The 16,286-nt window shown below is 45.2% G+C and overlaps 2 protein-coding genes across 3 annotated transcripts in view; both read right to left on the reverse strand.

Annotated features, from left to right (window-relative positions):
- Positions 1–4,721: 4,721 nt before the first annotated feature.
- On the reverse strand, positions 4,722–11,330 carry LOC136940403 (tetraspanin-1-like). Of its 2 annotated transcripts, XM_067232540.1 has the most exons (8): positions 11,178–11,330; positions 7,455–7,532; positions 6,737–6,952; positions 6,494–6,568; positions 6,171–6,278; positions 5,885–6,010; positions 5,550–5,642; positions 4,722–5,266 (listed from the first exon to the last, which is right to left on the reverse strand). In XM_067232540.1, exons 2-8 carry the CDS (start codon positions 7,509–7,511, stop codon positions 5,207–5,209), a joined length of 735 nt encoding a protein of 244 aa, XP_067088641.1. In that variant the 5' UTR covers positions 7,512–7,532; positions 11,178–11,330; the 3' UTR covers positions 4,722–5,206. The 2 variants fall into 2 exon arrangements, with proteins under 2 accessions (XP_067088641.1, XP_067088642.1); XM_067232541.1 differs by lacking the exon at positions 6,494–6,568 and having other exon boundaries at positions 11,178–11,311.
- Positions 11,331–13,497: 2,167 nt separating this feature from the next.
- The window catches only part of LOC136941189 (zinc finger protein 653-like), a 44,310-nt gene continuing 41,521 nt past the window's right edge, over positions 13,498–16,286 (reverse strand). Inside the window, exons 6-10 of the mRNA XM_067233623.1 lie at positions 16,166–16,256; positions 15,619–15,736; positions 15,152–15,266; positions 14,910–15,009; positions 13,498–14,633 (exon numbers count right to left, since the gene is read on the reverse strand). Coding sequence (XP_067089724.1) covers positions 14,456–14,633; positions 14,910–15,009; positions 15,152–15,266; positions 15,619–15,736; positions 16,166–16,256 — 602 coding nt within the window. The 3' untranslated portion in view covers positions 13,498–14,455. The remainder of the gene's footprint in view (positions 14,634–14,909; positions 15,010–15,151; positions 15,267–15,618; positions 15,737–16,165; positions 16,257–16,286) is intronic.

Raw genomic sequence — 16,286 nt, forward strand, 5'->3', positions numbered from 1 at the left:
CTCATCCAGACACTCCTGCAGGCTCATCTGTGCGGAGCTGTACACACACATTTTAAGTACATAAGCAGAGTTCCATGAGAGCCCCTACAGTATAAGGCCCCTTGTGAGGTGATCACATGGTCAGCAGTAACGGTGGTTACTCACACACACACGCACACACACACATACACTCTCCTGGGAGTCCTGTGTAGTCTTGGAAGGAATTGTATACACTGTCCAGGCAGCAGTGTGCTTTGCAGCAAACACAACTCAAGATGTCCTCTGTTTACATAGGATATGGGCCTGAAATCTATAGCTCTCTCTGGGCAACAGCAAAATGTTAATGACTTGCAGATAAAGAAGTCTGTTTTGATGAGCTGAAGGGCATTGTTCTCCGAGGATTCAATTGGAGTCATTTAGGTACAATGACTCCTGTCGAACACACTTTAAACTTATTATTTTAGCGTTCTTTACAAGGCCTTGAAAGGGTTGCTCAATGAGGAAGGAATGTAACGGATATGCTGTGAACGGCAAGTAGCCTAATCTTTTTAACACAAAGTGGAGGAAACTAAAAGAGGGTGGGTGGATCTTATAGAAATTACGTTTCGTTTTAAGTAAAGAGCATTCATATGTATTTAGCTAACGCTTATAAAGTACCACCAAGAAATACATTTTACAGTTTAAAATAATATAATACTGTCGTATTGTCAAGCCGTTTAAAACACGACTTTTGGAGACGGAAAACGCTAAGCGATTTACACTTACGTCTCTGTGGCAGGTGCATCTTTCCCATTGGACATGTTTGTCTCCCCGGGCGGCGTGCCCACGCACCTGTGTAAAAGTTGTCTATTCAGGACGGCTTGATGAGAAACATGAACAATCTAAGCGCAGTGCAAATGAAAGTCTGTTTCGAAGATTTGTGGATTCCGCGTTTAGATGTGTCACATTGACTGGGGGATTCGCGATCACTGTTGGAATAGAAAACTGAGATGAGGTGGACAAATGTATTCCATTTGCAGGTCTCCTTTGCCGTGACGTGAGGGCGGGGGAAGCGTGGAAGACTGGGCTTCGAGATGACTCCTCCTAACAAACTTCGAACATGTCCATTTGCCACGCACGCATACACACCGTCCGCATAGCATAATTAAACATTTCAACCTTACTGACATAACTTTTCCCTAAAGAAAACTTCACAGAGTGTCACTGGCTTTAAATGTCATCCATGTTGTAATGGTATGTAGTCTATTATGTTAAGTGTGAGAACATATCCTGGATGGCATCAGTATATTTTGTTTCGTGATGTAGCCTACGCTCAAGAGCGAAATGAGAGTTTGGGCACAGTTTCACGTTACAAGATGTCCTTCTGAAACTTTTACACCACTCAATTCGTGAACGGTCAAGAAGTGTTTCTTATTGACCAGTGATCAGGTGGGATCACAATGTTCCCATTAGAAGAGGGAACAATTTATTCTTCTCCGTGACCCTTTACATACACTCCACCACATGCTCAAACTCCCTAGAAAGATAAGGAAAACCCTGAATGTAAACAATAAGTCAAAGCCATTCTGATGTCACAGCTAGGCCTACCTATTGTAAGTGAACACTCCCAATTCCTTACATTTGATAAGTTTATATCACAACCCATGTCAAAAGATCATTAATTAGGGGCAGAGCAGGGGTAGCGGCATATAGGGTGATACAAATGTTTGCCCCCACCAATGTTCAATACAAATGTGCGCAGTTGAATATAATCTAAAGAGATTATGTAAGAATGATTACATAATGGAATGACAATCTGTCATATTATGGGTATGTACATATTGTCTATCAACACCATAACCTAAGGCTGGAGATGAAACTGCAACACTTGACTCAACTATGCCCCCAATGAACTCAGTTCAGTTTGAGTCTTCGCATTGCTGGTTTGTTGTATGAAAAATACACAAGAAGAAATGTCTATGTAGTGGAATTCTATGCCAATTGTAATACACGTCACTAAGTTCTCAGTCTAACAAACAGTACTTCTGAGGAAAATAGTGATTTCCATTTAACTTCTGAAGTTGCTAACTCATAACTTCAGCTGCTGCAGAGAGGGATGTCCTCTAACTCCCGTACCCCTTGCTGCCTAACCCTAACCCTAACCCTTGCTGCCTAATTTCCCCTCACGATGTAGATTGCAATATGACAAACAGCATCACGGTGTTTGTCATGGTGGTCAGCTAGACGAGGGGAAAAGAGGAGGGAGTCAATGCCATCTGCTTTTACGACATTCATTTTTGGACATGGTTTCCCAGACACAAATCAAGTACAATCCATCAGAAACCCTTTGAGGAGTCTCAGTTTACTTATTTTTCTTCTCAATGCCTGGTAATATGTTTATAATGTTGGCCCCCCAATGGCGGAATCAACTCTCCACCTCCATCAGAGACACTGACTGTTTCCCCACCTTCAAGAAAAGGCTTAAGACGCATTTGTTCCAGGAGCACAACGGTACTTAGGAATGATTTGCCGGACCTGATGTTAGTTTCCTCCAGGATTACAATGACTCCAATTGAGAGACTTGTTGCTCTTGTTGGTTAGTTGTAACTGATTTAAAATTATTGTACTCGATGTGAAATATTTTACTGTTGATTGTTTTCCTACAGGTACACTCTGGCACCTTTTGAGGTTCATGTTGTTTAATTGTAACTTGTTTAACTGCATGCTCTTATGGTTCTTCCCTTTGGCACTTTTTTTTTTTTTTTCACAATGTATGCTCATGTTTTGGCTACCTGCAATGTTTGGGGCTATCTCGTTGTTATGATCAGTGACCTATGCACTTTTGTAAAGCTCTCTCTTGGAAGTCGCTTTGGATAAAAGCGTCTGCTAAATGAATAAATGTAAATGTAAATAATACATCCCATAATATAAAAAAACCCAATCTGTATTATAAATCTATAGAAATATACTTTCTGGAGCACAAAACGCAATGGGCCATTTTCCCACACATGGATTTAGCCTTGTCCTAGACAAAAAATATTTTCAATGGAGATTCAATTTCTCTAGGTCCAGGCTTAATCCATGGCTCTCTATATCTATGAAAGGCTTCGTCTCAGAAAGCAGGAGAATGGTTTGCTGCTGCATGCTGCAGTGTCCCAGCTTCACCACAAGGGGGCAGTGTATCTCCATGGCCAGCCTTACCTCGATCATGCAGATGCCCCCGGCAACTGAGCCTAGGATGACACCCTGCCCTCTATCACTGCAAAGATCTTACCAAAACACATCTGATTGAGGGAGAGACAACAGGGGTGTCTCTCAAGTGCTTCTACAGTTCCTCTTGTGTTCTCTTGTCTTCTCAAAGCCACAGCACTTGAGCTGAAGAGAAATAGAGATGTTCCTAAACCAAATGCATGTAACATCGTATACGCCAGCCAGATGGACTAATCTTACAAGCTAACATTAAGTTTACAAGTGAAGTCACAACTAAATATGGCCGCAGTGGTCAGTCTTTTGGATGTAAATACAGTATCCACAGGACTGAGTGCTAATGAAGACTCTGCATTACTGGACCAATTAAGGGGGCTTTTTGGCTTCATTATGGCCTCTCTCTCATCCTGATCATGACTGTGTTTCAGGCTAACGAGATGGGGTCTGTTGCTACCAAGTCCATATAAGAAGTCCCCAGGGTCTTAGTGCTCGCCTAGTGCACCATTACGCTTACCTGTGACACAAACAGGCCACGCTTTCAGAGATTTGCATTATGACCAGGCAGCTACAGTCCAAGTGGAAACAAGGTTAATGAACAACACCGTGGACATTGTTTGCACCTGAAACCCTTACCATATCTCTGTATAGGGCTACATATCATTTCAGCAACAGATAACATCGTCACGATTAAAGAACTGGAGAAAAACAAAATACAATTTCTGCGTAACCTTACGTGAAGTTTGTAGGGATACAACACGTCGGCCAACTAATAAAGTCTGCAACTGTATGCAATTGTCATATAAGGGTATGCGACTCTCATTATAGAGTACTTTGTTGGCCCAAATGTTGATAAAAAAAAGCCACCTGGTCTCATGGCAGATGTTGAGGACTGAGTCTTTAGCTGTGCTGGTTATATCTACTCTGGTGAACAGAGCTCTCTCTCACCAACAAGATGTGGAAGCAATTCTCCTTCCAGGCTCCACAGAAACCAGTGAAGTCAGTGAGAGAGCGCCCTGCGCCCAGAGCAATGCAGATGTAGCCGACGCTGACCCATGACCCATGACCCAAGCTGACCCGGTGCCTGGGACATCCAGGACACTCGCTGCACCATATCTGATCCAATCTGTACACCAATTCTCCAGGGAGCAATACCCCACTTATCTAGAGGGTGGTAGGACGGAGGTCGGTGGTTTTTCCAAATAATTTTATAATGGTAAGTTTTACTAGGAATCTTGGATATGAACTGTAGCTGGCTAATAGCTTTCGGAAAAGTTTGAAAACTCAGAGTCAGGATTATCTGTATGTTTTTAATGATTTCTGCTTACAGTATAGTGTACCTTTAGGTAACACATTACTGCACATAGAATGATAGCTAATTATAAAATACTTACGTAAAGTATCCCACAAAAGCAGAACAAATACTGCATTCATGGTCATGTTTGTCCATTTTTGTGCAAAATATTTCCAGGAGGATAATTGGAACCAAATATAAATATGAATATCTTTCAATAGAAAACATGGCAACACCACAAAACATGAAGAATAAAACAAAGGGACAACAAGTGTAAAGCTTTATTGAAAAACATCAACTTTACAGTTGCAATTAAATGTTAATTGCTAAAATAAATCTTAAAAATAATTTAATCAGCTTTTAAATTCCACGGTCAATCTAGCTACATTATTACAATGAAAAAGAAATTGGAAATTTTCCAACAATATTGACTAGTAATGTATATTTGGTTTTTTATTTTGGTTTGTGATATTAATCAACTGTCATGCACAAAAGTGCCAGATGTGAAAATGCACAAAAGGACCCTGTTGTAGTGTCAATAACTAGAAAGTATATAAATACTGTAACAAACATAAAAACGAATTTCATAATAGATCTTGTGTTGATCCCTAAGATTTGATGAAACTCTCAGATGAACAAAGCTTCATTAAGGTCCTTGGCTCTTCAGCTTCATGCAGGCAGAGAACGTGTGTCAGTAGGCCCGAAGATCATGCTTCTGTCACTGCTGTAATTAGTTGCTGTAACTTGATCTCAGTTTCTCTTAGAGCCGACTTTACAGTACAGGGTCATAGAGAAAACCATGGCCAATATCTGTGGGATTAACAAATAATGTGAATTAGCAATCCATGATTGAAAACCCTATGGCCTCAGTGTCACTTCCTCTTTGTATCATTTGTAACATGTATGTAACAATGGATGGCATATTTGTATGTGTGTAAATTATTGGCTATACATAGCATACATTTACAGCAAAAAACTGTAATGTTACGAGCCAGAAGGAGGAGAGAGAGAGAGAGAGAGAGAGAGAGAGAGAGAGAGAGATCGAGAGATCGAGAGATCGAGAGAGATCGAGAGAGGGAGCAAAAGTCCATACCTCTAGGGCTGCAATGCCCAATGCCACACCTGCAATCACAGCTGAGTTCTCATCAATCAATTTCTTGAATTTTGGGAAGCAGCCAGGCACAATCTACGGGAGGAACAGAAAACAGCTAAGAACAATGGAAAGACCAGAAGTACAAGGAAGTAGTACACAAAATAAACAGGCCATTAACATGCACGGTACTGTTTGCAGAGCTATCAATTTCAGCTAAATTGATATTATTAGTCATATAACAATCCATATCCTGTTGTACTGTACAAAGTCAATATTGATGGTAGCAGTTTGGCTTGGGTAAATCCCCAAAGGATGAATGAGCAGAAAGCTAGTACCGCATCTTTTGAAGCACATGGCCTTGTAGTGTCTTTGCAGCACTGTGGTGGGTACCGGTTGCTGTCGGGCATTTGAAAAGGAGAGCCATCAAAGTCTGACGAGTTGTAGAATCCACAGCACTTTAGCTGTTGGGGATGATAACACAATTTATATTACTTTTTTTTTTTTTTATCATATCTTTCAAATGATGCAGTCTAACGCTTAACATGGCTTAAGAGCAGCTATATACATCATAGTGTGGCAAATATTATATCTTTGATATATTGCGTGTTGGGGAGATTGTACCGTATCCATAGTAGCATTCCAGAGACCAGTGACATCTGGATTTTTTCCATAATCCTTTTTTATGCTATCAACTGCTTGAGTGCCCAGCTTGCTGATCAACTCTTCTGCCTGAAACATAAATCAGTCATTATCCCAATGTAAAGTGGCAGTTGCAATGTTCACCTTCCAAAATAGTGAGGAAGTGAGTGAAATAGTGAGGGAGTGAGTGAAACAGGGAGCGATGGAGTGAAACAGGGAGGGAGGGAGTAAGGGAGTGAGTAAGGGAGTGAGTTGAGGAGAAGAGGGAGGGAGGGAAGGGAGAAAGCGAGCTAGCACTGCCTTACCACTGGTTTAAAAACCAGGATCACCACTGCACCAGCAACCTCTGCTATGAAGACCACCAAAACTACTATAAAGAACTAGAGAGAGAAACGAAAGATGACAGTAAAAGAGAGAGAGAGAGTTAAATACCTGCACAACATCATTACCATAAAATATTCTAGTGGTTCATCTGCTTGTTTGTGTATACTGATACTTGTGTGTATGTATGTGTGCGTGTGTCAGGCCTTATTCGCAAAGTCACTTACCAATAGCAGCATACACCTGCTCTCCCTGACGGCCCCACAGCAGCCCAGGAAGCCGATGATCAGCAGGAGGGCTCCTATTGCTATGAGCAGGTAGCCCACGTTGAGCAGCTGGTTCAGGCCCTCCGGGGCGTCCTTGATGCCCTGGATGAAGCCCAGGATGGAGCCACTGTCCACCTTCACCCAGATCCCCACTCCCAGGATGGCTGCCCCCGCCACCTGAGAGACAGAGGTGGAGACATACCAGGAGAACAAGTAGGAAAGAGAGAGGGAGATAAGGTTATGGGAGGAAGGCGAGCGAGAGAGGTGGGAATGTCGGTGAAAAGAGATTTGTATGTTGAGGATACTTACTGAATTGTATACTGGGTATTTGGGTAAGTTTAAAACAGAACTACAAATTTCTCTTGGGTGAGAGAACACATTTACTAAAATCTTGTTGTGTTCCAATCAGAAGACTGAAAAGCATCTTCACCTGCTTGGACATTCATTGTTTCGTTCACCTCGTACTTTGGACAACAAATTCACAAGTCAAATGCTTCTTATCTTTCCAAGCCAAAACTATGAAACATTTTGTCCATTGTACGTCTATAAAAAGGCACCTGTACTTTTCTGTCCCGTAAACCAAATCATTAAACAGTGACAGATGATGTTCCGTACATGCGTCATATGCCCTTGAAGCTATTTAAACCTTTCTCAACCTTGTATAAACATGTGTACTTACAAAGATGATGCCGTTGAAAACAAACATCATGACTTTGAGAAATGCGAAGCAGCCCATGATTAAAGCAGGTTCTTCTTTCTGGAAGAAAGTAGGAGAGGGGGAAACATGTCAACAATTATTGAAATGAGATCTAAGGACCTAGAAGTATGAATATTATTACTGCTTCTGTTCGTGGAGTTGGCTATACTGTTACTTTTTTAGGTACTCTAACTCATCACAATGAAGGGTTGTGTGTGATAATTTACTATCTTAATTCAGCATTTTTCCGGGAGCCACAAAGTGAATATTTCCACCCAATGAATAAAATGTCCCACCCACAACTTCTTACCACATAATTATTTTTATATATGAAGTGGGCGAGCTAAGGACATAATTGGGGTATTTGGACAAACCTGGACAAACATATTATTACATTTACATTACATTACATTTAGCAGACGCTCTTATCCAGAGCGACTTACAGTAAGTACAGGGACATTCTCCCCAAGACAAGTAGGGTGAAGTGCCTTGCCCAAGGACCCAACGTCAATTGGCACCAACAACCTTCTGATTAATAGCCCGACTCCCTAACCGCTCAGCCATCTGACTCCCCATCTTGTGAATCCCTCAGTTGCAACTCAGTTGAATCACTCAGTTGCAATACAATCCAGTTTCTCAAGCTATTGTACATCATTGTGATAAGGTGTTTCTTCAATGCATTTACCCATTCGTCATGGTTCCAGTGAGGTGTCATATTCTGGTGATTACTGTTGGTGACAAATTAACAGACTTACCGTACACAAGGATGCTGTTTGCTAGCTCTGACGTGTTACTAGGAGACCAGCAATTTGTCAGGTAAGTGAGAAGGAAGAGATTGGTGGGCAAAAAACAAAAAACAAACACCTGGTCCTTTCACAAGGAACGGTTCTCTATCAACTTTTCGTCCTTAAACACTCAAGAGTGCCCTTGCTTTTTGTCTACCCCTTGCAATATTGACATTAAACATTACAACCACAATGGGACTGGGGAGAGGGCTTTGTTTAGTGGCACACCTGCAATGACGAACTCGCACACCACTTTATAGTCTCATTCAAATGGGTTTCGATGGACAATTATGGTTAACAAATGTTATGCAAACATTTGGAATGACATAAAAATCACACCAACCCCAGAGCCTTATCAACATTATGCTGGAAATGGCCCTTTTCTTTGGTTGGAGTTGTTTAACCCTATTTTCGATGCAAAAGAAAATTCCTTTGCCTGCCATAGACATACATCAAATGTTAAGATCTGTCATGGTGGATCATTTTGAACAGCTCATGTGAAGTAAAGCATATATAAGATGATAAGTGAGGCCATGTGAGCACGCAGAATACAGGCTCAGGGTTTTCGGGACAGGTTTTTTTGCGTGGGAGAGTCAGGTGGCAGCATACCTTTATCAAGGAATCACGGCTCCAAGGAAGTAGGACTTTTATGGTTCTAACACTCGTTAGCCATCAGTGGAACATCTGAATACAGTCGGCCATTAACCTCTCCCCGCTCACCCCCTCACCCCCACACACAGACAGACACAGAGGGTTTATGAGCTTGTCTATTCTCGGGTTGAATGTACTATCGGTGGACCATCTCAGACTGCTTTTTTATGATCCCTCTAGTTGACCTTTAACCCTAACCTGTGTATGCCCAGGACCCTCCACACTGTGCATGTGTATGTGTATGTGTGTGTCTGTGTCTGTGTCTGTGTCTGTGTCTGTGTCTGTGTCTGTGTCTGTGTCTGTGTCTGTGTCTGTGTCTGTGTCTGTGTCTGTGTGTGTGTGTGTGTGTGTGTGTGTGTGTGTGTGTGTGTGTGTGTGTGTGTGTGTGTGTGTGTGTGTGTGTGTGTGTGTGTGTGTGTGTGTGTGTGTGTGTGTGTGTGTGTGTGTGTGTGTGTGTGTGTGTGTGTGTGTGTGTGTGTGTGTGTGTGTGTGTGTGTGTGTGTGTGTGTGTGTGTGTGTGTGTGTGTGTGTGTGTGTGTCAGATGGCTGAGCGGTGAGGGAGTCGGGCTAGTAATCCGAAGGTTGCCAGTTCGATTCCCGGTCACGCAAACTGACGTTGTGTCCTTGGGCAAGGCACTTCACCCTACTTGCCTCGGGGGAATGTCCCTGTACTTACTGTAAGTCGCTCTGGATAAGAGCGTCTGCTAAATGACTAAAATGTAAATGTAAAATGTGTGTGTGTGTGCAAAATATGAGCTCATGGATGGGAACAGCGTTGTTTATCTTAAAAGGACTGAACAACAGTCTTGTCTTAGATCGATACTTTGGCACCCTGTGGCTTTTCGACTGTTCCAGAAGGGTATTGCCTGAGTTCATAACTGACACTTCCACTCCTCATTCCTTTGTGATGCCTTCAAGCCTCCATGATAATTTCACCCTCCCTCCATATCCCTTGTACAACATCTCCCTGTTCTACCTGGGAAACTGCTATGGATGGGAAGGGGCCTAAACAAAACGATCTTAGTAAAGACTCAGGGCTGGTAAACAGGTAAACAGGTTTCCGAAAGAGGAAAGAAAAGCTGGGTCAATGTTTAGCCAGAAACAGGTTAATCATAGGACAGGACTGTGGTAATGGGTACATACTGTGGCAACTCACAAGCTGAGGTTCCCCCTTGCTCAGCCCTGAGCACTTCCTCAAACACGACGCAGTACCTCCTCAGATGCAGTCAGCTGTGATTTCGCACGGTTATTCATTAACAGCTCGAGTCACATGCAAATGACCAACGAACGACCTCAGCATCCTCGTGTGCGATAACAGCCATTTTCAGCGTGTGTGCCATCTTGTTTTTTGTTTTTTTACTTCCTATGGAATATTGATGTTGGCTTGATTTGTTTTCACTGATCTCAGCCATTGCACTTTAGTCCATGAGATATACCATCTTTGAACAAGATGGGGTCCCCGGAGATTGGAGTGGATAGACCTGATTTGTATATTCAAATTGTTCCATGACACATTTACTTTTGCATGTGATGTCATCCAATTATATGTACTACATTTATAAATAAATAATGAAGAATAAAGAAAAGCCATGCTGAGTTTTAAACAGTTTCCTCAACATTATATTACTGAGTCATGCTGTAGAGTCTGGGAGGATAGGGGACCCTGCTGACAGACACTTCCTGGTATGACAAGGATGGTTGAGCCCTTCAGAGCTGTACACAAACAATTAGCTGAAAGAAGTAAAAAACCATTCTGTACTGTCTTTTAAATATGCCACACAGATTCTAGATAGTTTAGTTTGGTGATTAAACTCGTGAGGATATTCTGAGCAACCTTGGTTACAGGTGACCATTTAAAAATGTGGTTAGAAGAATGTACTTTGTGATGATAGTCAACAAGGACCGCAAATTTTAGGGACAAATCTCATTAAGGTTTGATAGGTTTGAAAGTTTGAAAGGAAAACATCTCGAACAAAGACAAGCCTCAGTCAGATGAGTACGATTTTTACCGTCTCAAAGGATGTCATTGAAAGAAATAATTGCTGGCTAGAGGTCCCAGGAGACAAAACAAAGGCCCATTGTGAGATTCCTACCTAAGTTGTCATGGTATCAAGTAGTATAGAAAAACATCATCAAAACTACAACTAACATCAAAGTTTAGCGAACCCGTCATCAAATAGGCGCCCTTTCTTTCCCATATCCACTATTCCTATCGGTGGAGGAGAAAACAGGTTGAGACGAAAGGTGCGGAGGAGAGAGAGTCTCTTACCTTCACTCAGGTGATGATGGTGTCAGTCCCTGAGAGAGCAGATCGAGTGTGAGATTACAAGACTGGAGGAGGGTTCCCTGAGAGCGATGTGACTGTCCCTCTCTCTCTCTCTCTTTTTCTGTCTTTATTCTCCCGTTTCCTCCCTTCTTGTCCTGTTTTGTGACTCCGAGTCAGTTATAAACAGGGGGGGGGGGGGGGGACATGGGCGGGTGAGTTTGAGGGAGGGAGGGACCGTGGGAGGGAGGGAGAGTGCACGGTGACAAACAGGTAGGAGTGATTGGAGAAGGCAACCATTCTCTGTGGATTGAACCAAACCTAGGGGAGAGAGGCGGCACAGTTGTCTTTGTAGCCACAGCAATGGTACTGCGTTACACGCACACACACAAATGTTCCTGTTCTCTACAGATAAAAGTCCAAATCAGGTTTTGAGAATTTAAACCTGACAGTGACGTGCCTACTTGTTAATCAAAGGTTGTGGTGAGCGAACTGATCACATCATGGTGTAAGCTTTGTTCCTGCTGCATGTGCCTGTGTACAACTTCATTCAATGCATCTTATTGACATCCATTTTGTGTAAAGGTTAGCTGATGAATATCCCATCAAAATGCATGTTGTGATTCAGCTTTTTATACATGGAAGTGGATCATTTGAAGCGTATGGTGTTTAGACATGGACATGACTACGCCTCGTACATGTTACTTAATGGAGGAGATGAGTGAAGGGGGTTGAATCGCAACAATTGTGGAGGAGGTTGTATGAATCAAATTGGAAAGAGTATCTATTCTTAGTTTTGCATCACATATGACCACAATTTCACTGGCTCACTCCCTTTGACGTCAAACTTACAATATTAAGCTTGTGTCTCCATTTAGGCTAATAGAAAAACGAATGAGCTGATAGGCTCAATGTATGCAGAGAATAGGTGTGTCTGTGTGTGCACACCAGTCTAGTGACAGAACTTTTCTATGCCAACACAAATAAGGACTCTTTCTTTTTTATTTGTCTCAAACAAATACTGTATCTCTCTAAGAACAGTACATCATTGACTGGCATTATCATATCTCACAGGAACCAGTTCACCGATACAGAAAACAAGAAGGTAACTGTAAATAAGTGCATCTGCTTCATCAGTGGCAACAGCGACCCACCCTCCTGAACAGGAAAGCATTTCACAAGATCCCAGCATGTGTCAGTACCGTTAGTGTGCGTGTGCGAGACCCAATAGTTTCCAGAAGCCAAGAGGACATGACTTAACCTGACGTCTGACATCTGAAGCCTGTTCTATAAAGCAGGTTTACCGAATAAGCCAGGCAGTTAGCTGGTCTGAGGCATTTTCAGTTGATTCGGTTCCATAAAGCCAGACATTCCTGTAACACCTAATTTGGGAAGGAACAACACAGGCAAGGCCTGGCAGTTTGCTTGCACTGGACCAGGTTAGTTTGCAACATAAGTTGCCTTAGTAACTGAACTTGTACTAAATTGAACTGGCTTTATGGAACCGAATAAACTGGAAATAAGACTAACTGACATAAGCCTGGATTTTTAAACTTGCTTTATGGGACAGGCCTCAGAAGTCCACAAGACACACACACACACACACATAACCTCTGTGAGTGACAGGGAGAACATTTAGGATCCAGAAAGGATGATATATGAGCCCCATCTTTGATCCACCCCCAAAAATAAATACAAACATGTGCAATCCATGGACATGGTATTGAACAATTATAAAGTTGCAAAGGTAAACAATATGTCATGTAAACAAGGATGGAGAAGGTACAGAGTACTGTGAGCAACAGACTTAGCCACCAGCCTGCATCCAGGCCTGTAGCCTGCCACCTAGCCACCTGCCTGCATCCAGGCCTGTAGCCTGCCACCTAGCCACCTAGCCACCAGCCTGCATCCAGGCCTGTAGCCTGCCACCTAGCCACCTAGCCACCAGCCTGCATCCAGGCCTGTAGCCTGCCACCTAGCCACCTAGCCACCAGCCTGCATCCAGGCCTGTAGCCTGCCACCTAGCCACCTAGCCACCAGCCTGCATCCAGGCCTGTAGCCTGCCACCTAGCCACCTAGCCACCAGCCTGCATCCAGGCCTGTATCCTGCCACCTAGCCACCTAGCCACCAGCCTGCATCCAGGCCTGTATCCTGCCACCTAGCCACCAGCCTGCATCCAGGCCTGTAGCCTGCCACCTAGCCACCAGTCTGCATCCAGGCCTGTAGCCTGCCACCTAGCAACCTAGCCACCAGCCTGCATCCAGGCCTGTAGCCTGCCACCTAGCTACCTAGCCACAAGTCTGCATCCAGGCCTGTAGCCTGCCACCTAGCCACCTAGCCACCAGCCTGCATCCAGGCCTGTATCCTGCCACCTAGCCACCTAGCCACCAGCCTGCATCCAGGCCTGTATCCTGCCACCTAGCCACCAGCCTGCATCCAGGCCTGTAGCCTGCCACCTAGCCACCAGTCTGCATCCAGGCCTGTAGCCTGCCACCTAGCAACCTAGCCACCAGCCTGCATCCAGGCCTGTAGCCTGCCACCTAGCTACCTAGCCACCAGTCTGCATCCAGGCCTGTAGCCTGCCACCTAGCCACCTAGCCACCAGCCTGCATCCAGGCCTGTATCCTGCCACCTAGCCACCTAGCCACCAGCCTGCAACCAGGCCTGTATCCTGCCACCTAGCCACCAGCCTGCATCCAGGCCTGTATCCTGCCACCTAGCCACCAGCCTGCATCCAGGCCTGTAGCCTGCCACCTAGCCACCAGTCTGCATCCAGGCCTGTAGCCTGCCACCTAGCCACCTAGCCACCAGCCTGCATCCAGGCCTGTAGCCTGCCACCTAGCTACCTAGCCACCAGTCTGCATCCAGGCCTGTAGCCTGCCACCTAGCCACCAGCCTGCATCCAGGCCTGTAGCCTGCCACCTAGCCACCAGTCTGCATCCAGGCCTGTAGCCTGCCACCTAGCCACCTAGCCACCAGCCTGCATCCAGGCCTGTAGCCTGCCACCTAGCCAAGCTGTGTCCTGCACAGCGGCCAGTGGGCCAGCAGTTCGTCCCTTCCACAAAGAAACAGACTTCATCAACTGCATATTGTTATTATGTCCTTTGGAGGTTCCGTTCACGGGCTTCCAACTTCTACAAAAGAACTGTCAGTCAGTCGGGCAGTCTCCGTCTGCTTGCCTGGTTCCCCATGCCCTCCGTCCAGCTCGTTGGCGGTTTCTTTGCCAGGTGCTCTCTGGGTCCCCATCGTCACAGGGTTCTCTCTCTCCGTCTCGCTCCGCGCCTCAGGCGGCCTGCTTGTCCGGGTGGCTCTTCAGCTTGTGGAACTTGACGCTGTCCAGCTTCTCGAAGCGCTTCCCGCAGTGTTCACAGGTGAAGTTGTAGTGCGCCTCTGTGGTGTGCTTCTTCATGTGCCAGTTCAGAGAAGCCCGCTGGCGACACTGGTAACCACAGATCTCACACCTGGGACCACAGACAGACAGAGAGAGAGAGAGAGAGAGAGAGACAGAGACAGAGACAGAGAGACAGAGAGAGAGAGAGAGAGAGAGAGAGAGAGAGAGAGAGAGAGAGAGAGAGAGAGAGAGAGAGAGAGAGAAAGAGAGAGAGCGAGAGACAAAGTGAGAATGAAAGAGAGACACAGACACAATGTGTATTGTATCTTCTACCAGAGGAAATGTTACATGTTGATAATGCAGTTAGGTATCTTGGATAGCTTGAGACCAGGGTGGTCATACTGACTGTAAGGGGGTCTCTCCTGTGTGGGTCCGCCTGTGTACTTCCAGGTGGTTCTTGCGTTTAAACGACTTTCCGCACGTCTCGCAAATAAAGTCTCGGACTCCTGAATGGAGGGTTGGGGGGGATGAGGGGGATGAGGGGGGGTTAAAGGTAAAAGATACCTTTTGTGCTCATATTTACAACTTACTTTGTTAAGTATATATCTCTGTGTGTGTGTGTGCGTGCGCGTGCTTGCGTACACCCACCGGAGTGGATGATCATGTGTCGGTGGAGGTGGTTGGACAGATAGAACTTCTTGCCACAGCCGGGGTGGGGGCACACCTTGGTTCTCCCCTTCCTGTGCACTAGGTTCACGTGGTTCTGCAGGTCAGCGGAACGACAGTACGGGGACGGGAAGAAAAAGAGAGAGAGTGAAAGGCGAGTGAAAAATGATTTATACATATATAAATAAAAATATAAATAAATAAAAGTCGAGGATCTGAATTTGTACTCTCCGTGTCCACACAGTGCTGGGATTGTACCCAGGTCAAAGTGGTGAACGCTCCGGGAAGCCCCCTGGTTACCGTAGTTACCGGGAAGCCCCCTGGTTACCGTAGTTACCGGGAAGCCCCCTGGTTACCGTAGTTACCTGGAAGCCCCCTGGTTACCGTAGTTACCTAGAAGCCCCCTGGTTACCGTAGTTACCTGGAAGCCCCCTGGTTACCGTAGTTACCTGGAAGCTGCTGATGGCCACGTAGACTTGACTGCAGCCCTCGTACGGGCAGTGGAACATCTTCAGCATGCCGTCGGCCTCTATCACCGGCCCGCGCCGGCTCCTCTTTGACCTGACGCTACACAGACAAACGCCGACCGTCAGGGCTGGCTGACGGAACGATACACCGGAGGTCAAAAATCCCCCGTTTCCTGTTACCTTTCACCCCTCTGTGTAGCTACGCCTGTGTACCTTGGTAAAGCCTTGGATCAACAAAGGATACACAGACGCAATGGGGTATTTAGGGAAGGCAGTTGGGTCCGTTTCTCAGGACAGTTTCCCTAGGAGTTTCCCCTAGTCCAGTTTTGCTCCAGAAGATCCACCCTCCTGTAGGTTTCAACTCCGACCCATACCCACGCCAAGCCCCGGTTCTAACGAACACGATTCAGCTTGTCAACCAGATAGTTAGTACGATCCGGCGTGCTGGATGAGGGAAGGAATGAAAAGCTAGCAGACGGTAGCTCTCCAGGAACAGGGCTGGGCAGCCCTGGTCTGGTGGTCCGCTCACCTGCTCAGGCCTCTCTCCAGCTCCAGGTCACAGCTGGACTCCAGGTGTGGAGACTCCACGCTGGGCTGCAGCATCTGCTTCTCCCTCAGCTCTGAGGGGAGAGAAGAGCGGAGAGTTCTAG

Source organism: Osmerus mordax, chromosome 3, assembly GCF_038355195.1.
Source record: "Osmerus mordax isolate fOsmMor3 chromosome 3, fOsmMor3.pri, whole genome shotgun sequence".
In the NCBI taxonomy this organism is placed as follows: domain Eukaryota; kingdom Metazoa; phylum Chordata; class Actinopteri; order Osmeriformes; family Osmeridae; genus Osmerus; species Osmerus mordax.